Source organism: Python bivittatus, unplaced genomic scaffold (genome assembly GCF_059951505.1).
Source record: "Python bivittatus isolate LINGU-HERP-01145 unplaced genomic scaffold, Pbiv_v1 ctg000070_np1212, whole genome shotgun sequence".
NCBI lineage: Eukaryota > Metazoa > Chordata > Lepidosauria > Squamata > Pythonidae > Python > Python bivittatus.
Window position 1 is genome coordinate 51,412,780 of NW_028277034.1, and position 19,874 is coordinate 51,432,653.

The window sequence follows — 19,874 nt, forward strand, 5'->3', positions numbered from 1 at the left end:
TCCTGGAGGGACACAACCCATACGCTCCTTTGCGTGCTGCATGAACTGTACTGTCCTTGGCATCTACATTTTTCCCCCTTGCGTTCTTAGACAGCTTTTGCCCAGGATAAAAGGCAAGCGTGTGCTGTGATGAATGATTAGCCGGGCAGATCTGGTTGTCACAACGACCAGTCCCAAACACACCGAGATTTATTAGCGGTCCTTTGGGAACGCAGTCAGTTGTCTCCTCTCCTGCAGAATTAAAGATTGCTGCTAGATGCAGACTCAGAAAGTGGCATGCCAGACAACCCAAGACCACATTTTTAGGCAATATTTGCAAAAATCTATTGTGCACTGTTGATTTGGACACAGATGCTGGATCACTCCGCTGCTTTTAGCTGCCGGTATGTTCTTTTCTTATTATGACTTCAGCTACAAATGTAAGGTGGCGGCTCTAAATGTATTTATCTGAGAATAAGCTCCCATGAACAAAAGAATTGGATTTGTGCTGTAAAATGCACCCTAGGGTGTCTACAGTGTGACATTATTCTGTTAAAATAAAAACAAAAACAGCATCTTTGTTTAATTCTGTAGCTCGATATAAAGCATATATTATTATTACTAACTACCCCTTAACATGGGCTACATCATTTTTACAAGAAGAGAGATACCCTGTTTGTTCAGTTTTAAGCAGAGCAGAAATCAGTTGGCGATGCTTAGAAAAGTTCACCAGATATATATCTGCCACTGCATCAACTGTTTTTTAAAAAATCACAAGAATCAGCAAGACAGTTTCTCCCCCAAAAAATGGGGGGGGAGGGGTTTACAGGCTTTAATGAACATAAGAGATTTTTTAAACATACACACAGGATTAAAAATGAGCATAAAGAATAGTCCTTTTTTCTCATTAACTGTAATGATAGTAATACCATTATGTAACCAATGAAAGGTCTTTATTTTAAATTTTGTGTAAGCATGCCAATAAGAATGGTTGTTCTTCCTCCTCCTCCTCCTCCTCCTCCTCTTTTCCTTCTCCTCCTCCTCTTTCTCTTCCTCTTCTTCTCCCTCCCCTCCCCCCTCCTCCTCCTCTTCTTCTCCTCCTCCTCCTCCTCTTTCTCTTCCTCTTCTTCTCCCTCCCCTCCCCCTCCCCTCCCCCTCCTCCTCCTCTTCTCCTCCCCCTCCTCTTCCTCTTCCCCTCCTCCTCCTCCTCCTCTTCCTCCTCCTCCTCCTCTTTCCTTTACTCACTCTGGTGTTACAGGAAAATTGGGGGAACTAGAGTAAGCTTGGCAGAAGCAAAAGAGGAAAAGAATCATACAGAAAGTTTCCCTGAGATAACACTTCCATTTTTCTGAGCAAAATCACTGTAATAGACCTCCCAGCTACCTGCTTTTATAATGATTCTACGGTCAATCCTTTAGAAAAGAAAATCGCTCTTTTTTCCTTATCCTCCCAGGATGATAAGAAACCCAGCAATTACATATCTTTGTTTTGTTCATTTCTGAGTGGAAAAGATCACTGCCAGACTTCCTGTGACACCTAGAAGTCCTGCAGGAAACAAACAAATAAATACAGCGCAGCTGCTACAAAAACATTAGGGGTGCCATCTCTGGAGGTGCTACATCAGAGAGTGCCAACAAAGTGCCCCCCAGCCAGCATCTCTTCTGTGGCTCTCAGGGCTTCCCCCGCCAAGGGAGCAGGGCTGCCCCCCTTTTTTCACTCTTGGGATGTTTGGGGGGGCTTCAGAAACAAAACGGCATAGCTCTCAATCTGCTGTGGAAATCCTAGTGCAATCTGTAAGCCACCAGAAGCTGCATCCTCCTGCTCGAGAGGCTGCAAACATCTGGTTTGAATAAACCCTTATGAAATTAAGCCAAGATGCTTTTCTCAACATAGATGTACAATCAGTGACAGACAGCAGCTTTGCTGGCTCGGTTTGGGTGGGTCAGCCCAGTTCAGCCATGGCAAGGCCAGCCAAACCAAGTGATAACCCCTAACAAGTGTGGTTATTTTTCAGATCCACGTGGGGAAGACATGCCTTTTCAATTTTTTCAACAGCACGGCTGCCATAAATCCAGACTCTCGGGTTCCTTGAATGGCCAACGCTGGCGGTTTCTGAGGAGCGGTTTGGATGACTTCAGAGAGGGCTTCCTTCCTTCCCTTGAGGGCATCATCACCCAACCGGCCAGGGGACCCAGCCCTCCTCTTCTCTCCGGGAAGCCTAAGAACCTTGTCAGAGCATCCCAGGGGTCCCGAAAGATGCTAACCGAGCCACAGAGCTACACTTCCAAGCTCAGCCTGGTGAGCCGAACACGAAGGGACCACATTGCTCAAGCCGAATACTGCCTCAGCCAACACCCTTTAGCGCTCTACCCACATTTGCAAGAGAGCATTCCTGCAGAGGTGAGAACTGTCCCAGTTTTTACAAGGTCTTTCAATCTGGGCTCTTTGATGGCAGTCACATTTCCACTCTTTAGCCTAAAGTAAAACCACTTTAAGAAAATCAGTTGCACCCTTTTAGATCCGTCCATATGGAATACAGTATTACTATGTGTATATGGGGACCTGCAGCGGTGGGGGGCCAAAAATATCAAGATGGTGGCCATGACTGTGTGACCAAAGTCCACCTTTTTAAGGCAGGTGGCTTTGATCTCATGGCTGTCACCAGCATTTTAATTTTTCAACACCAATTGGCGTCTCTGCACATGGTGGGAAAGTACGTGTTGAGGCATCTTTGTGACACGGGCAGGCATGCCTTTGTATAAGTGAGAATAAAAAACCAGAAAGGTGCCAGGGAGTTATATTTAAACTCCAGTATGCCATTTATTGAGAAATGAGCCTATAGCATAAGGGAAAGGGAAAGGGAGTAACAAGGTTCAGTTCAGTTAGCAATCAAAAAATGAACCATTTAGGAAAGGTCTGGCTATAATATTTAAGCATGAAAACAGAATTCATAGCTGGGAACTTAAGATGCTTAAAGCAGAAATCTGGACCTCAAATTGTCCCGAGGACCTCATGAGGACTAGTTCATTGGCTTGAGGGCCACAGCACTGAAGCCTTTTCACACAGGTACAAAAGTCCAATTACATCAAAATGAAGAAAATTAGGAGTATTATAATAGGTCATTAAACACAAATGTATTAAATTTTAAAAGAATGAGAAATAGAGCTCCCTTTTTATCATTCCACTTTGGTTGTTTATCAGGCAGGATTTTCATTAACAAGATCAATATTTGGTATGGCTGTTGTTGCGAAACAACCTTGGGCCTAATCATCAGAAAATGAGCAGGATTTATGCCCAGAAAAGAGTGCCTGAAAATGGTTCCCAACTTGGTTAAGCAATAAACATTATATTGGCACTCTTTTTCCATAGATACAGACACGGAACTATGTGTGTGTATATATCATCAGTACATCTACATTTATATTGATCTATAATAGTTTGTCTTCAATTTGGCATGGGTCCCCTCTTATTAGAATCTATAATTCCTACAAAGTTAGCTCAATTTCAGATTACTTTTAATAGAAAACAAGCAAAAAATTAATTAAATGAATACATTCTGCCACAACAGGGAAAAAGTCAATTGCCATCTGGTGTTTTCCAGTTATAGTTGATGGGGAAGTATGGAGGTTGACTAAACTGAAGATCTGGGGTCTGAATTGCTCTAACCTCTTGTCCCATCCCATCCTAATTGGGCTCCAAACCTTTAAAATAAAAAATTTTAAATAACTGGGCTGGAAATTTTGGATTTTTACCAATAAATTGTTTTGGTGGAGTAAACAATTAAGCTAGAGTATACACACACACACACACACACACACATACATACATACAAATACTCTAGCTTAATCGTTTCAATTATATATACAGTGTGTAGATACACACATACACACACACATATAAAATTAAAAGTTTTAACAGCAATAATAAGAACTAATACAAACTAAAATAGAACAGAGAAAACTAAAAAGAAACAGAGAAAACAGAAAAAGCTCAAAGTGCAATAAGAAAAAAAGTAGAAGACAGTAGAAAAAAAAAGAAAGATATAAAGGTACAAAGAGGTGGCTTCTGATAATCCTCACAGCAGTTATAAGTACAATTATATTTTAATCTCTCTCTCTAAAGTTACATCATGACTCTGTTCTTTCTAAAATCTATCCTGTCTGATCATCAAAACTGTAAATCACAAGTTCATTTTTTTCATTTTTACACAAAAAGTCCATAAGGGGTTTCCAATCATTGATGAATGTCAGTAATGACCTTTCTCTAATTAAAGAAGTCCATTTGGCCATCTCAGCAAGTTCTGTCAATTTCACCAACCTTCCTCCATGGTGGGTAATGCCCAATCTTTCCATCTTTATACATATAATAATCTCGCCACAGTAATCATATATTGAAATAATTAAGCTAGAGTCTCATGATCTGATTTTATAAATATTTCTGCTGCAGAATATATTTAATTTATAAATTTCTGAGGACTTATGTTGTATCTCACTGAAGCAATGAGCATGAAACTGAGCAAACTCCGGGAGACAGTGAAGGACAGGAAGGCCTGGTGCGATATGGTTCATGGGGTCACGAAGGGTCGGACATGACTTAACGACTGAACAACAACAAATGTTGTATCTGTTTCATAAAGAGCTGTTTAGCAAGAGTTTGAAGAGAAAGTGGCAAAGGAAGCCCCTTGATTTGGTCCATCAAATTCTCTGTGTAAATTCCCAGATGGTTCTCTGTGTAAATTCCCAGATGGCTAAGGAGTTTTTTTTTAAAAAAAAGAAAGCTGGTTGAGAAGAATGAGAAACTAAGAGTTGCTTTGTAATTGCTGACTTGACCTTTGGCAGACCCAAGGTGTCTCTGGAGGTCTAAAATTGAAATCTGGGTGATTGAGGAGACAAGAAGGGAAGGTAAAGGATAATGCTCAGTGGTGTCTGGGAGGGGTGGTCCAAACACTCAAGATGGTGGCCACAGCGTTGTGACCAAGTGGCATCCCTTTTGTGCATGTGTCAATACTGCCCGCACCTATAATAGGACGGGGCGTTGATTGCAGCGCTGAACCTGCCAACTTGCTTCTTTTCACCTCTCCCCATGGACACACTGAAAACACCTCGATCACCACATGCCCAGCTGAAGAACATCACAGGAGCTTTAGGACTAAGTTAGATGGAACCAACGATGATCTGTTTCAGGGCCAGCTCTACCATTAGGCAGAATGAACCAGCTGCTTCAAGGGGTGATGAATGGGGACCAAGCCATTCCTGCACAGCTGATCACTCCAGCAAACTCATAGGCCATGTTTCCATGACAATTTTTGCAAAGAAAAAGGGAGGAAAGCATGTACGTGGGCAAGAGCATCCACAGGTGGGGAAAGGGCCAGGTAGGGAAGTGGCAAAGGGTTCCCATTTTAGGGACTGCAGAGTCCTCCACAGCTCCTTCCTGTCCTCCATGGTCTCCCCTAAGCCGTTGCACCAGGACAGTCTGGCAAAACTTTGTTCTGTCACTGGATCCTCCCCATTGGCCAAGCAGGCAGTTGTGAGTGTGACTACTGTGCTTCAGCCAATTAATGTTTGGGAGGTGGGTTTTATATCTGCCAGCTGCCATTGTAGACCCCCATTTGTTTTGTTGGACGACTGTCTGGGAGACCTTGGACCCTGCTTCCTTGGTGACTGGGGTTTGGGGTTCACCAAACAAGTTTTCCCTAGCCCTACTTAGGCTACATCCACGCAACCACTTTGCCTTGCTCCCTTCCCACCTGGGAGCCCCAGTCCAAAACTTTGCTTCCACAATGCATCCTGACTGCCTGACAGTCCTTTCAATTATATGCCTTAAGCCAAGGGTGGCCTAGTTAATTTCAGAGCTTTGCACTCTCTAGGACCAGTGGTCAAGGCCTTGACTGACCTGCTGAAAAAAGAAAAAAGACTGTGCCGGTGGAAGCTGGCGATCCAGTTTCCTTCGCAGCCAAATCAGCCCTGAAAAAGGGGTGCTGAGCCCGGGGACCAGACCCACAGCAGACCTGCCAGACCAACGGATGCAGGGCAGATCCCCATTCTTGACCGTGTCACCTCAAGCCACCTCTTCCATGTGCTGGATGGGGCATCCTGGGTAGAATAAGAGGAAAAACACCGCTTCCAGAAGGGAGCAATTAAAGCTTCAGCACAAGTTTAGGATGAGATCAGCATGAGGACACATCCACCGGAAACGGTTAGCGAGGTGCCTTCACTCCAGCAGAAAAAGCATGTGTGGAAATGGCTTTCAGACTTTTCATTGATGTAATCCAGATGCTCCTGCATGAAAACAATGTCTTCTAAACAAATTGACCCGTGGGTTGAAGAGAGATTAAGTTTCCTCTTTTGCTAAGTTATCTGTCTCCCAGGGGAAGTTTCCGGGTTCAGAGAGAGACCTTCATGAAGTTGTGCAACTGGTGAAGTCGACAGCCAGGGCTTCTGAGTATCTTAGCTGACACCAGCGGAGGATTCTCTTTCATGGGAGCCCAGCGCTGGGAGGAATTCCCCGTCTGAATCTCACATGCCTAAAAGTGATAAGAGAGGGGATTTTTGTTGTTATTCCAAGTGTCAGAACTCAAAGTACATGAGAACAAGCAGCCACAGATTTCAGCCGAGTAAAGAGAAAAAACGGTCCTTGTTCTTGGCACGTTTTGTGCTCTGGACGGAAGTCGTATTATTCTTTAGCGTTTGCCTTACTTTGAGGCAAAGATGGTCATTCACTCAGTTCACAACAAGCCTTTTCCTTTGGGGCCTTTTCAAGAACTCTCCTGCTATATCTACCATTTGCTGTTGAGGGTTGGTTCCAGACTGATGTGTCCTTCTCCTTAAGGTATCCAGCTTCATGTCCGGAAGCATTTGTCTGTCCCTTGGTCATTGGCCAGTTTGCACAGGAGGGAGGATAATAGGCTGCAGGAATCATGGGCTCATCCTGGCTAACGCCGCCCTTGGATGAAGATCTCATTTCATGGGATGCCCTCCCCTTTGCATAATGAGTCCCTTGAAATATAATAACAGTTGTGTTCATACATGTTTTCCAAATCTGTATGGCTATTGATTTCTTAATGCAAGTAGAAAGCACAACTGTTGTGATCTGTTTATAAACAGAAGTTGGTCATTTTCGTACTACATCTGTGGATGGAGGGCTTTGTTAGAGCGCCCCCTGCTGGCGGGAAAGTTGGCCACTGACCTCTTTATAGGGAATATGCAAAAAGCGGGTGAGACTCTGTTTCAGGGGCGCCCCCTGGAGGTGCAGCTTCTCAAAGGAAGATTTCCTACTGCAGTGTTGTCCAAACTTGGCCACTTTAAGATGAGTGGACTTCAATTCCCAGAATTAAAGTGGCCAAGTTTGGACAACACTGTCCTATGGTATTAAAAATAAGGTTACATGTACCTCAGGGTTCCTCAACCTTGGCAACTTGAAGATGGGTGGACTACAACTCCCAGAATTCCCCAGCCAGCCTGGGAATTCTGGGAGTTGTAGTCCACCCATCTTCAAGTTGCCAAGGTTGAGGAACCCTGATGGACAGGACATCCTGGAGGAATCCTGGTCTTATACCTTTTTAAGCCTCTGATGGTGAACACGAGAACCTGCAGATTGCAGAATTGGAAGGGGCATTTGGACTGTGGGGTTCGAGCATCTGCCCAGTGAGGGAACCCCTGAATTTACAATCAGGGTGGGAATCACAGAACTACGATTCCCAGCAGCCTCAGCCAGCAGGGCTAGGAGTCTTCATCCTCTCCACATCCATTATACGGAGAAGGAAATCCTGCCATTCCAATTCCAGTGAGATTATTTTTACCACAAAGAGTCGGAAAAAAACCAAGAGGGCTTTGTCTTTTCTCCCAAAGAGGCAGAGGCTTTTTGTATTTTGATAATTGATAAATATACTAACAAAACAAACAAATATGAGTTAGAATCTTATGCTTGAAATATGATGATGTCATAATTTGTTTGGAGCCAGACGTGGATGACATATTTGTGTTCAGAAAGTCCTTCCTTCCTTCCTTCCTTCCTTCCTTCCTTCCTTCCTTCCTTCCTTCCTTCCTTCCTTCCTTCCTTCCTTCCTTCCTTCCTTCCTTCCTCCCTTCCCTTCCCTTCCCTTCCCTTCCCTTCCCTTCCCTTCCCTTCCCTCCATCTCAGCTTTTCAAGGAAGTCATGAGCGTCCTCGACCCCGATGTGCTTCCTGCTAGTCAAGAACCTGATGCCAACCTCGAGCGGGAACCCCGTCCTCCTTCTACAATTCCGCCCCTCTTGGAAGACAAAAGAAACCGACAAGCGAGGGCCAAACGGGTCAGCTGGTGAGTGCCAGGCCACAGATAGTGCCCAAGCTTCACAACCCATAACTGTCTAGTTCCCACCCCATCATCCACCAGCATTATGAATCACAAGGGCTGCCTTTCCGCAATATGCACAGCCATAACCAAGGAAGCCAGGCGATGGCATCACGTGGCGTCCAAAGCCAACCCAGTTGAAAGGTGCTTCCCCCTGGAACTTCTTCACTCCGGGCATTTTTTGGCAAGTGGGGAGTATTTTCATCCTGGGGCCAGACTGTTCAACCACCCTCTCTAAATGCTTTTTTTTGATACTTTGAAGGGTTTTGCCCATTGCTTTGTGCATAAAGTCCAGCTTTAGCACACATTCCTCCAGCTTTCTTACGTGATTTGGCCCAAGCAGACAGAATAAATGGAGGGGGGAGGATTTTTTGGTTGGGGGGCTTCAAGCTAGTACTATGAGTGAGGGATGTAAGATTTATTCTCCAATATACTGGTTCTCTTTGGCTCTTGAGCGCCACCGTGTGGCCAGCCTGTGCAGAGCCTTGTCTTTGAGGAACATAAAGTACAGTGGTACCTCGGGATACGAACTTAATGCGTTCCGTGACTCTGGGCGTATCCCGAGTTGGTCATAACCTGACGCAAATTTCCCCATAGGGTTCAATGTAAATCTGGTTAATCCGTTCCACCCTCCGAATTTGGTCGCACCCCGAAGCAAATTTTCCCATAAGGTTCAATGTAATTACCGTTAATCTGTTCTGGCATCCGCAGACCACGCGTCAGGGGTGGGAGAACGGCCGGGCGCCGTGCACGGCGCGGCGGGAGAACGGCTAGGCGCGGCGCGGCGGGAGAACGGGCGCGGCACAGCGCAGCGGGAGAATGGCCGGGCGCGGCACGGCAGGAAAACGGCTGGGTGCGGCGCGGCGGGAAAACGGCCGCGGATCATGTGTCAGGGCAGAAAAATGACCGTACCCCGAGGCGGAGTTTGCACATTGAGGTAAATTTTTGTGGCCGGAGCTGGTCGTAACCTGAAAAGGTCATTAGTAGAGGCGTTCGTATCCCAAGGTACCACTGTATTTTCCACTGTCCCAAATGTCTAGCTTGTTTTTTACTAGTTATTCAGACCTGGAAAGCTAAACAGGGCTAGGCCTAGTTTGGTTTTGGACAGGAGAGCAGGGGTGTAGGTTAGACTGAAAGGTCAAAGTAACGTCAAGAAGAAAGCAACGATAAGAAACAACTCTCCTTTAGCGTTTGCCAAGAAACACTTAAAATCTTAAGACGATGTAGTGTGTGTGTGTGGGGGGGGGTGGATTTGCAATAATAGTGATATATTTCATTTTCTCTACTGGCTTTTGGAGTCTGGTCACTGAAGGGCAAAGAGGGGGACTCAGCCCTGAAAAAGTTATGTATCCCTGAGTCAGTAAAAAGGGGATCATAAATGCTATACAATAAATAAGGAAATGGAAAAATTACGTGGCTGAAGTTTTGCTGAAAAACAAATTACTGTGTGCCTACTGGGTCTGTAAAATGTTTAAAAATAGGGGAGGTGTTTTGAGGTGGATAAATGTCCAGTTGATTGAACTCTACTTTGTAGAGTTATTGAGAGAATTAATAATGTGATAAGGAATAAACACTTTGGTTCTGGGGTGTCTGGGGGGTGGGGGGGCTAAAAAGTCAAAATGGCAGCAGCAGCAACTATAAAGTTCTGCTCCTTTTTTACTGCATTGATGCACCTAAGAAGAGGGCTGGTCTTCAGTTTCATGATCATGGCTCCCATGTTGTTGATGCCTCTGGTTACTTAGGAAAAGTAACTTGTAAATAAACACTGACTGATATTAATTAGTCCCAGCAGAGCAGAGATAACAAGGCTGCAGTTTAGTGCTTAGTTAATGGGGAGAACAGCTCATTAAATATCTTGGGATTTGCTACTCGATAAATATTGTGGTGTAAACGCATGTGCAAATGTCTCTTACAGCAAAGGTCCAAAAAACAAGGCTCCTTATACCTGGTTCTCCCCCATAGAAGTGGCAGCAAGAGAACTGGAGGCCAGGTTGAATTACGTTCCACCTCTCGACGAGAACATAAAGCAAGTCACCAAAGACCTTTGCGACGGGTTCGATTCTCTAGTGAGTCAGAGCAACCTCCACTGAATTTTCTTTCCTAGCCCAGATGTCTTCTGCACCAAAGAAACCACCCAGCGTGTCTCCTGATGCTGCTCTGAATACACCAGAAACTGAAAAAGTCAACGCTTCATCCACTTTCTGTAACCCAACTCTCCCATTGAGTTGGACTATAAGACATAGGCATGTCTAGCATAGCATGTCTAGCATAGCTAGCATGTATGATATTATGGGAGTGGTGGTCCAACATATCTAGACAACATTGCTGGGAAGGTGTCCACCAGACTGGACTTGAAACATTTAAATGGCCAAGAACAGTGTTGCATCATTCGGAGAAGTATAAACTCCTCTGAATAGCTGGAATCACAGCATTATCACAGTCCCCCGTGATATTTTAGAGAACGGAGCGGATTTTTTTTAGGTATTGGGTTCCAAACTAGGGGACTGATCTGCTGTGGCCCATTCAGTGATAGCCCCTTAACTTGGAACAAGCGAAAGCTACAAACTTAGCTTACTCTTAGGATGCACCTGATCTTCTTGGAAATTGAAATGCCTGCATTGTGAAAACAGTGTCCCCTCCACTGCTTTTGGATGACTAGCAAAGGCCCAACTGTACCACCATCTTTTCCTTTGGAAGGCTGGATCACATCTATAATTTAAAATCAGGGTAGGTTCCCTATAGCCCACAAGCTTCCAGCTGACCTTGGAACCCCTTGGAACCCAAGTCATTGTTTCTCTGACATTAAAACGTTGGGTAAGAACTTCTTGACTTGGCCTCATATACATCTGCAGGGGGGATGTGTCAAAATCTGCAAGATGGTGGGTACACCAAAGGAAAAGGACAGGACTTTGATTGTGACACTGCAGATTTTGACACCCCCGTCCCCACCCTGCTGTAGTTGCTGCTTTGTTTACAATTGTTTTCTACTTGTTCCAGCAACCACCTCTTCATGTATTAGCAGACAAGCCAGAGGACAGAGCAAGCTTTTCTGCTGCACTCGCCTCCATTTCAAATGGGAGCTCAGTCATTCCTCCAGTCCTGGGATGATGTTTCCCTTCAATGTGCCTTTTGAATCTATACTAAGATAGGAATGCTGATTATTTGACTGATTGATTATATGCCATCAAATTGGTGTTGACTCAGTGACCACACAGATAGATTTTCTCCTGGAAGATCTGTCCCCAACCTATACTACTTCCGTTCTTCCAATAGTGCATTCATCACTGTTGTAATTGAGTCACCTTCTGCTGATCATGGTCTCCTTTTCTTTCCTTCCTCCTTTCCTAGAACTGTAGACTTTCTAAGAGAGCTAGATCTTTGCATAATTTGTCCACAGTATGATAATTTGAGCCTGGTCATTTGTGCTTTGAGTGATGACTCTGATTTGATTTGTTTGATGATCCATCGGTTTGTTTTCCTGGCTGCCCAGAGTATTCTCAGGAGTCTTTTCCAATACCAAAGTTCAAAAGTGTCAATACTTTTTCTATCCTGCTCCTTTAAAGTCCAATAGGGAAGCTACTGGCCCATTCATTTAGACATGGAACCCTTTCAGCAGTTCAGAATCATCTCCAGATGATTCCAAACTCCCATGATGACAGCAAAATCCAGTTGAGTTGATTTTTTTACAAGTTCCTTTGAGATATATGAGAAACCACAGCAAAGACAGACATTTTTCTTGATGTGCTGCAACTCTGTAGAATTTTGGGGGCCTTTACTGGCAGGATCTCTTACCTCTCACCATCTGTTTGCTTAGTCTTGCTCTCTCCCTTTGGAAGTTATTGCCCATGAAGATGATTGCAGGTTTGCACTACAGTCCTTTTTGAGAGATCGGGGAGTGGAAACGAATGCAACGGGGTGGAAGTTTCCTAAATCTTAGTGTGCATAAGTATCAAATAGAAAATAGATATAACTTCCACCTTAACTTCCTTTCCATCCAAATTATTTTTTCTCCTTTGCAGATTAACAGAAGAGGGTGGTGGCTTTGTATATTTATGTGTAATGTTCAGCTAGACCTGAATAATTGCTTAAATCTTTCAGAAGTACCTAGCTACATCCTGTATATCTGCATTGACTTATTGAACTCTTGGCCAGTAGCTTTATAATAAACCTGAATTATTTTGTACTTTTTAAAACCAAAACTGATTCCTAGATGCTTAAAAAAAGCAGCATATTTCAAAGCTTATTTACCATTTTGCTTTACAGATAAATAAATAAGTAAAACAAATTAACAGAAAGAATATACCTTTTGCTGGAAAAAAATAATGCATTTATTGGATACTTGTGCTTGATTTGAATTCCCGTTTCAGGGAGGAGAGAAATATAACATCGATGAAGATGCTGTTCTAAGTATGTTTGATGAAGGTTACAAGACCATGCTCCCTATATTTCTTCCAATTCATGTTGAGGAACTCCATGATCTACCAATGGACTTAAGGAAGCATGTTGGAATGCCACCTTCTCAGGCCATGAGGAAGAACCCTGATCAGGATGTTCAGTCTTCTAAGGTGGGTGACCGTTAGCATCCAGATACATAGTGCATTGATGAAGATTATTTGTTAAGCCTTGACTTTTGTTTGGGAAAGCTGAAGAAATCCCAAGTCTCTAAGCTGGGCATAGGCAATCTGTAGCCCAAGAATAACGATAGGTCTGGACGTACTTCCTCTGACACCATCAGGTTCCTCCCCCATTTATCTTTCAATTGTTAATAGATTCTTTTAAAAATGAAAAAGAAACTGGCTTGCTACAAAGGAAAGCACAACTTTTAACATCAACTTTATTTCCAAGAATGCTTCTGGATCTTACATGGGGTCCCACAGACATTCTTAGAAAACAAACATGGCAGGTAGTAGTTATGTTGGTAATGTGGCCCACCTGCTTGTTCAGAAAGAGAAAAGATATTCTGGGATGGTAATGGGGATGTAACTGGAGCCTGGGAGGGTAGCGGGGTGGGAAGTAACTATACCAGGTTGAATTCTGGCAATGGGCTGTTTTGTGACTAGCCATGGGCATCGTGGTTGGAATTTGTGAATGGGTCTGTGTTCCAAATGGCAGCCATTTTTAAAAAAATTAAAGACGTTTTTAAAGAGGATTCACAGTATGCTGCAGGCAACTCAGTCTTTAACTGAAGTGGTCACTAAATGAAACTACAGCTGTGATTATGATTTTACTTCAGCTTTCCTTTGCTTTACTGACCTGCAAAGGTTGTGAATGTGAAGATTGGTTGCAAAATTACTTTTTCATCACTGTCATAACTGCAAATGGTTGCTATACAAGGCAGTTGCTAAACAAGGACTCTCTGTATCGTTTGAATTGCTTGAACAGTATTTACAAGTCCTGCTTCTCTGTTTTGCTTTCTGCAAGAATACCTTTTTTTTTTAATATAAAAAAAGCATGCCATTTTACTCACAGCTCTTGGGATTCACAGACAGAGAAAGGGTCCCTGGTGCTGAGAGATTCAGGAGCACATAAAAATGATGTTCTTTCCCTCCCTCTCTTCTCCCAGGATCCTTGCCAGCCCAGATGGGAGAAGATCAGATATGGGGCTTGGTATCTGGACCCCAAGACATGGAAAAAACAGAAAGCAAATGAACCTTTAGAAAACCCAAAAGCAAAAGAGAGCAACATCAAGAATTCCAGAAAGATCATAAGTGAAGAGGTATGTTGCAAGTTCCTAGGAAGATTTCTTTTCCAGATTCTGGATTAATAATACAGCATGACCAGTAAAAATACCACGTAACATACGAACAGTGAGGAAGTGGAACATTTTAGGGGGGTTGCTTATTGTAATCCCTTTTGTACTGCCAACTAATGATGTCTCTCAGTAGTTTATGGAAGAGCATAAAACAATAAAACCCAGTTGAATCCAGGAATGAATGAGAATTGTCCAGTGTTAAAAGGCTGTTTCAAAAGATGTGTTTGTAAAGCCAGCTGGCAATGTATTCCAGAGACTTGCCACAGCAAGGCTGGATCCCATGTTGCTGTACTTCTGGCAAATCTCTCCAAAGGGCCTCTGTGCACAGGTATCCACAGGGTGGCTGAAAAAACTCAAGATGGTGCCCACACCTGCACGATCAAAGCCTTGCAACTTTTTCCTTTTTTGACCCACCCTGCAGTTGCCTTTGCCTGAATGAGTGGAGAGGTGAGGGTATAGAGAGTAAGGAAAATGATCTTGATGGAAATATGCAAGAACCCTTACCTAGCAAAAGGGGCTGAACGTTTTTTGAGTCCAGAGCAACAAGATAACATTTGGAAATGGCTCAGGCAGAAGCCTCTCTGATTCACTGGATTATAAGAGAGGGGAGGGGATACAGCACAATCAGATTTGCAAGATTATGTTAGTATAGCCAATCTCACTAAAAGGAGTTTTAGCCTTCCTGTGGAGTTGATTTCCTGATCTGGTCTCCAAACCTTTGGAATAGTTCTTGCAATTGTCCTCGCTGCACCTGCCAAAAATGTATTTGAAACCAACCAGTGCTCACTTCTGCTAACCAATGGAAGAACTGATCATCTGGCCAGGACTCACATCCCTGTCTTTGTCTGGCCCCATCTGTTTTTGCAGTAGGAAACAGCTTATCTTGACTGGAAAGAGCTGCAAAGATGACCTTTTGCTCTAATGAATATTGGGTGAGGACACTGTGGTGCTACAGTGGCTTACTAACTATGAGAAGGGGGCCAGCCAAGGAGACCAGGCAAGATGAGGCAAGTGATTCTACCGATGAGAAAGTGGGACCTCCTCAAGCTCTATGGAGCGTCAGTGCTAAAAAGGAAAGGAAAAAGGGAAAGTTCTGAGCAACATTTGAGTCAGAAGTCAATCGTTCTGGTTGCCAAGCGGTGATGACAGCTTGGAATCACAGGAGCACCGAGCCGATCTGGAAACCATAGCAAACCTCTCCATGCCAGTGCTCTGACATCCCTGAGCAAATATGGATCCAGCCAGGTCCTTTCATTTAGTTGACAATAGATAAAATGTTTATTGATATGTAGAATTTCAAAAAGACATAGTGGGAGAGCAAAAGCTTTGGCCAGCTCTGTGGGTGGGCAACTTCTCTTTCTCCAGCCCGTTCTTGGTGGCATACAGTATTGTCTTCTTCTGGCCTTTGTCCACTGGCCCCCACCTTTGGAAGAGAGGCAAGAAGGCAGAAGGTTTTTGTTCTCACTGCAACTATATTTCTAGGATTGTCCGTATGTTAGGATATTGCAACAGATGCTGTGCATATGGATGTGCACAACGTGTGATCTGAAGTACAAGATGTGCAGATGGGGGGGTGGTTAATTTCCTGCAGCCATTTGTTTCTTGGCAGCCCAAATTGGATATAATTGTCTATGAAGAGAAACAGTAGGTCAGTGTCGTCCAAACATGGCCACTTTAAGATGAGTGGACTCCCAGAATTCCCCAGCCAGCCATGCTGGCTGGGGAATTCTGGGAGTTGAAGTCCACTCATCTTAAAGTGGCCAAGTTAGGACAACACTCCAGTAGGTGGAAGAGAGAAGAAGGGGGAAGTAGAAATGTAGGGACCCTCTTGTCCCCATTAATGCAACAACCTGGACATCCTTCAAATATTGGCTCCCAGAATTCTGACTCGCTGGAGAATTCAAATGTTGAAATTCACCCTCTGGGAGTGCCCAAGCTGGGGAAGTTGTTTAGAATGATTTCTCCTCAACCTTGATGTCAACCCACCATGGCTCAGATTGGATTGTTTGGCTCCAATTGCTGTGTTTTACAGCTTCCCCAAACCAAGGTAAGGCAATCCATTGTCTTACAAATGAAGAAAATTAAAGAATGTACAGTAAAGATACTGATCACTGGGGGAAGCTCTGAGCTGTCTTCCTGCTCACATTAGGGCAACTGGTAAAAGGGTGCCATGATGCCTAAATCCTAGTGTGTAAAAGGGAGAGAGGAGGAACTGGGAGGTAGGACAAGGTAAGGGTTCCTGTCACTGAGGAATGGTCTGTTCTGAGCTCCAGCTTTTTAGCTGTAGAATTCTGTTTACAGTGATCCCCTCTGCATTCCTCCTGAGTCAAACTTTTGTTAGATCTGCTACCTACCACTGATGATCAGGCAAGTACAGAGCTGATCTACAAGTGGAATGAACAAATACCCCATGTGAATGGGCAGGTGGCTGAAGGAGCATAGGAAGGATGGAAGGATGGAAGGAAGGAAGGAAGGAAGGAAGGAAGGAAGGAGGGAAGAAGGGAAGGAAGGAAGGAAGGAAGGAAGGAAGGAAGGAAGGAGGGAAGGAAGGAAGGAAGGAAGGAAGGAAGGAAGGAAGGAAGGAAGGAAGGAAGGAAGGAAGGAAGGAAGGAGGGAAGGAGGGAAGGAGGGAAGGACTTATCTTGATTTTTGGTTGATTTTGCAGAGTGCCAAGTTCATACAACTTCATGGAACTCATGCTTTCAGGGAGTTTCTTGAAAGAAAAGGTTACCGGATACCAGAGGTAAACTTTAAATGCCTACATCTCACCTAGCAGTAAACAATCTGATGGCCTCCAAATGTTTCAGGACTTTTTTAAACATTGGTTGCAACCAACACACTCAGTGGCCAAAATATCTGGAGGGCATCAGGTTGCTTTTCTCTGATTTCTTATTGTTCAGATGTGATTCCAAAACCAAAAGGGCTCACTTTGCATCTACTGACATTCTGTTTCTCTTTCCTGTCTAGTTTTAGATGAGGGCAGCTTTTTAGCATCTTGAGCTTCCAGATGCATCGCTCTACAACCCTCAGCATCCCTAGCCAGCTGGCTCAGTGTTAAAAATTATAGTCCAGTGAACCAAGAGAGAATCAGGGTGGGGAGAGATGGATTGGGAGGTCTATAGGTATTTGGCTGAAGACTTTGAAACAGCATATGAAAGAGGAATCTCACCCCATCCCACCTCACTTTTAGTGACCCAAGTGTTTTGCCTCCTTTGCCTGGCACCAGCTGTCCATGAACTTAGGGAAGGAGATCTTTTGAGTTTGTTTACTGAGAAGTCTTTCAGCTGGAGGCTGCAAGGGAAGAACATGAGCTCTTATGCCTGTTAAGTCATGCATTATTGGCTGTGTTGAGAATTGTATTGCAACTTTTGAACAATGCTCCAAAGGCCCTTGCTTTGACTCCTGCCTGCTATAATTCATAGGACTGTAAATAGCAGGATCTGTTTCCAATAAGTTGCTTTCCCAAAATCCTAAGAAACTCAATGTTCACTTTTAAAGAACAAGTCTAATTTTTTACATTTAAAATTGTGTTCCTTCTCCAAGGAAATTCAAGGACAGAAAGCCAAACTATTTTGCCTTAGGATAACAGCAAGCCCTTTGTTAAAATCTTGGTAGGTGTGCTAGGAAGAGGTCTCCTGGAGATGTAAATATTTTCACGTGAAGACTTCCTGCCTGAAAAGCAGCTGTTCCACCCCTTATCAAGCAGGTGATGACCCAAATCATGGTAGTCAGAAAAAATGTGCTGTTAATAATCCAGTAACCTGTTGCTGGAGACCAGATCCTGCAGTTGCATGGAAGCCTTTACATCCCTCACATTTCTTTCTTTTATAAGATCACTTTCTAGAGTCTTTGGGTCAGCAAAAGTTGGGATCATAGAGCCTATAGAACAGTTCCTTTGAACATCCAGTGAAATGGTATGTTTTGATTCAGTTTTTGCAGCAGATGCTGGAGGAACAGAATGGTGTTGGACCAAAAGTGGGAGCTTTGAAGAACACCAAGAATGAATTCCAGAGATGCAAAGAGCTCAAAGAAGATTATTCATCAGTGATGGGAAATTAATACAAAGACCCAAGCATCCCGTGATCAAGAGAACAGAAGCCTGCTACAGCTCTATTTTGGATGTTATTTAAGTAGGAATTCTCTGCTGAATTGACAAGTTCCTTCAGGACATTTGCAGAACTCCAGCTATTTGATCTGATACATAGAGCCCCTCCCCAACTGATCTTCTATGTAAGCAGGATGATACGTTTATCCCACAGTCCTCTTAGACAGTGCAGTTTTCAGCAATTCTGAGAATGGATTTAAATGAAAAATGAATTAAGGCTGTAGTCTTCTAGTCACTTATTTGGGAATAAGTCCAACTGAAGTAAAGAAGGTTCTCTTCTGAATAGACATGTGAAGAATTGTTCTGCATAGTGGGGGTGATGGGTTCTTTTTGGGAGATGGTACAGACCACACACAAGTAATGGAGTTCGTTTTTCTCCCATTGTTGCAGAAGATTTATAATGCAAAAATGGATAACCACTTATTTTCTCAATATTATCGCTCTTTCTATAACTATTTAATTGTCCCTACTCTTATGCTTCCTATACATTTCTATATTATGTATCTAAGGATTTCTTTTCTATAGTTTCTGTGAGTTTTTACTAACTTCTTTTCCTTCTTCCTTTTCACAGGAAGGGTTGAATGGCCCCTACCTGAGTAACTGATCAAGCCTAGCTAGCATTATCTTTGGGCACTCTCCCAACCATGGAATTTGTGGAACTCCTCAGCCTGAATTTTAGCTATCTTTTTGCTACCCAGGTGTGTCTAGTTACTGGCTGGCTTTATTTTGGGCTTTTCAATCAGGTATTGCTTGCCTCTGTCCCAAGTTGCTGCAAGGTCTTCAGGGGCTCCAAGACTTTTGCTGGAAGGGAGAAAGTTTGGTACCAGCATTAGCTGGGTATGGGTTGTAGGCTATTGGTGCTTCTGGAGATGTTAGTGTGGCTGTTGGGTTCTTCTTGTGGGTCTGAATCAGAGCCCACTTCTTCTGTGTTTTGGTTGTCCAGACTTTTCCAAGCCATTTCTGGCCTGGCATTTCTTACTTTTCTCCTCTCTTACCTTCAACCTTCTCTTCTCTCTCCCCAACACACACACAAAATCTCTCCTCTCAGCAAGATCACAAACAGCCCCTGCAAAAGGGCTCCTTCTTTTATAGATGGAGCACAGGTGTGGTCCAGCTAATTCAGCTCCCTCAAAGTCCTGGAGAGAGTGAGAAGAAAAAGGGAAGAAAGGGCCTGAACTGATCAGATGTGGTGTGAAAGCATGTTTGTAAATAGGAACATGTGACACGGGTCAGCTCTCCCCACTGTGGCATCCTTTAGATGTCTTTGGATTGCAGTTTCCAGAATTCTTAGTCTTTGGCTCCAAGCACAACAATTATGATTCAGGTTGTGTTTCAGTTATAAACTGAATTATGAGTACTGAGAAGGATATTCAAATAGATGAAAGCAAAAGTGGAGCATAAACCTAATAGTCCTACACATCAAACATTCATTCATTCATTCATTCATTCATTCATTCATTCATTCATTCATTCATTCATTCATTCATTCATTCATTGTCGCTACAACTTTGGAAAGCCAGCACAAAGTAAATCAGGGTGGAAAAGAGTGCTTGTGCATAGCAAGATTGAGTTTTTTCTGCTTTTCTCTAGGGAGGCTTTTACAAGCTTCTGATTTGCCACTTTCTAGAATCTTTTGGGAGATCAAGATCAAATTATGTCCATTCAGGCCTTCTTTCTTCTCCTTGGTTCCCCTGAGCTGAACTTGAGC

At 43.6% G+C, this 19,874-nt stretch overlaps 1 protein-coding gene across 1 annotated transcript; it reads left to right on the forward strand.

Moving 5' to 3' along the window:
* The first annotated feature begins 1,997 nt into the window (after nt 1–1,997).
* LOC103066793 (protein FAM47E-like) lies at nt 1,998–18,383 on the forward strand. The gene is made up of 7 exons (XM_025175049.2): nt 1,998–2,379; nt 8,119–8,276; nt 10,225–10,375; nt 12,677–12,874; nt 13,873–14,025; nt 16,727–16,804; nt 17,992–18,383. The coding sequence occupies exons 1-7, from the start codon at nt 2,011–2,013 to the stop codon at nt 18,118–18,120; spliced, it is 1,236 nt and encodes a 411-aa protein (XP_025030817.1). The 5' UTR covers nt 1,998–2,010; the 3' UTR covers nt 18,121–18,383.
* The last annotated feature ends 1,491 nt before the right edge of the window (nt 18,384–19,874 follow it).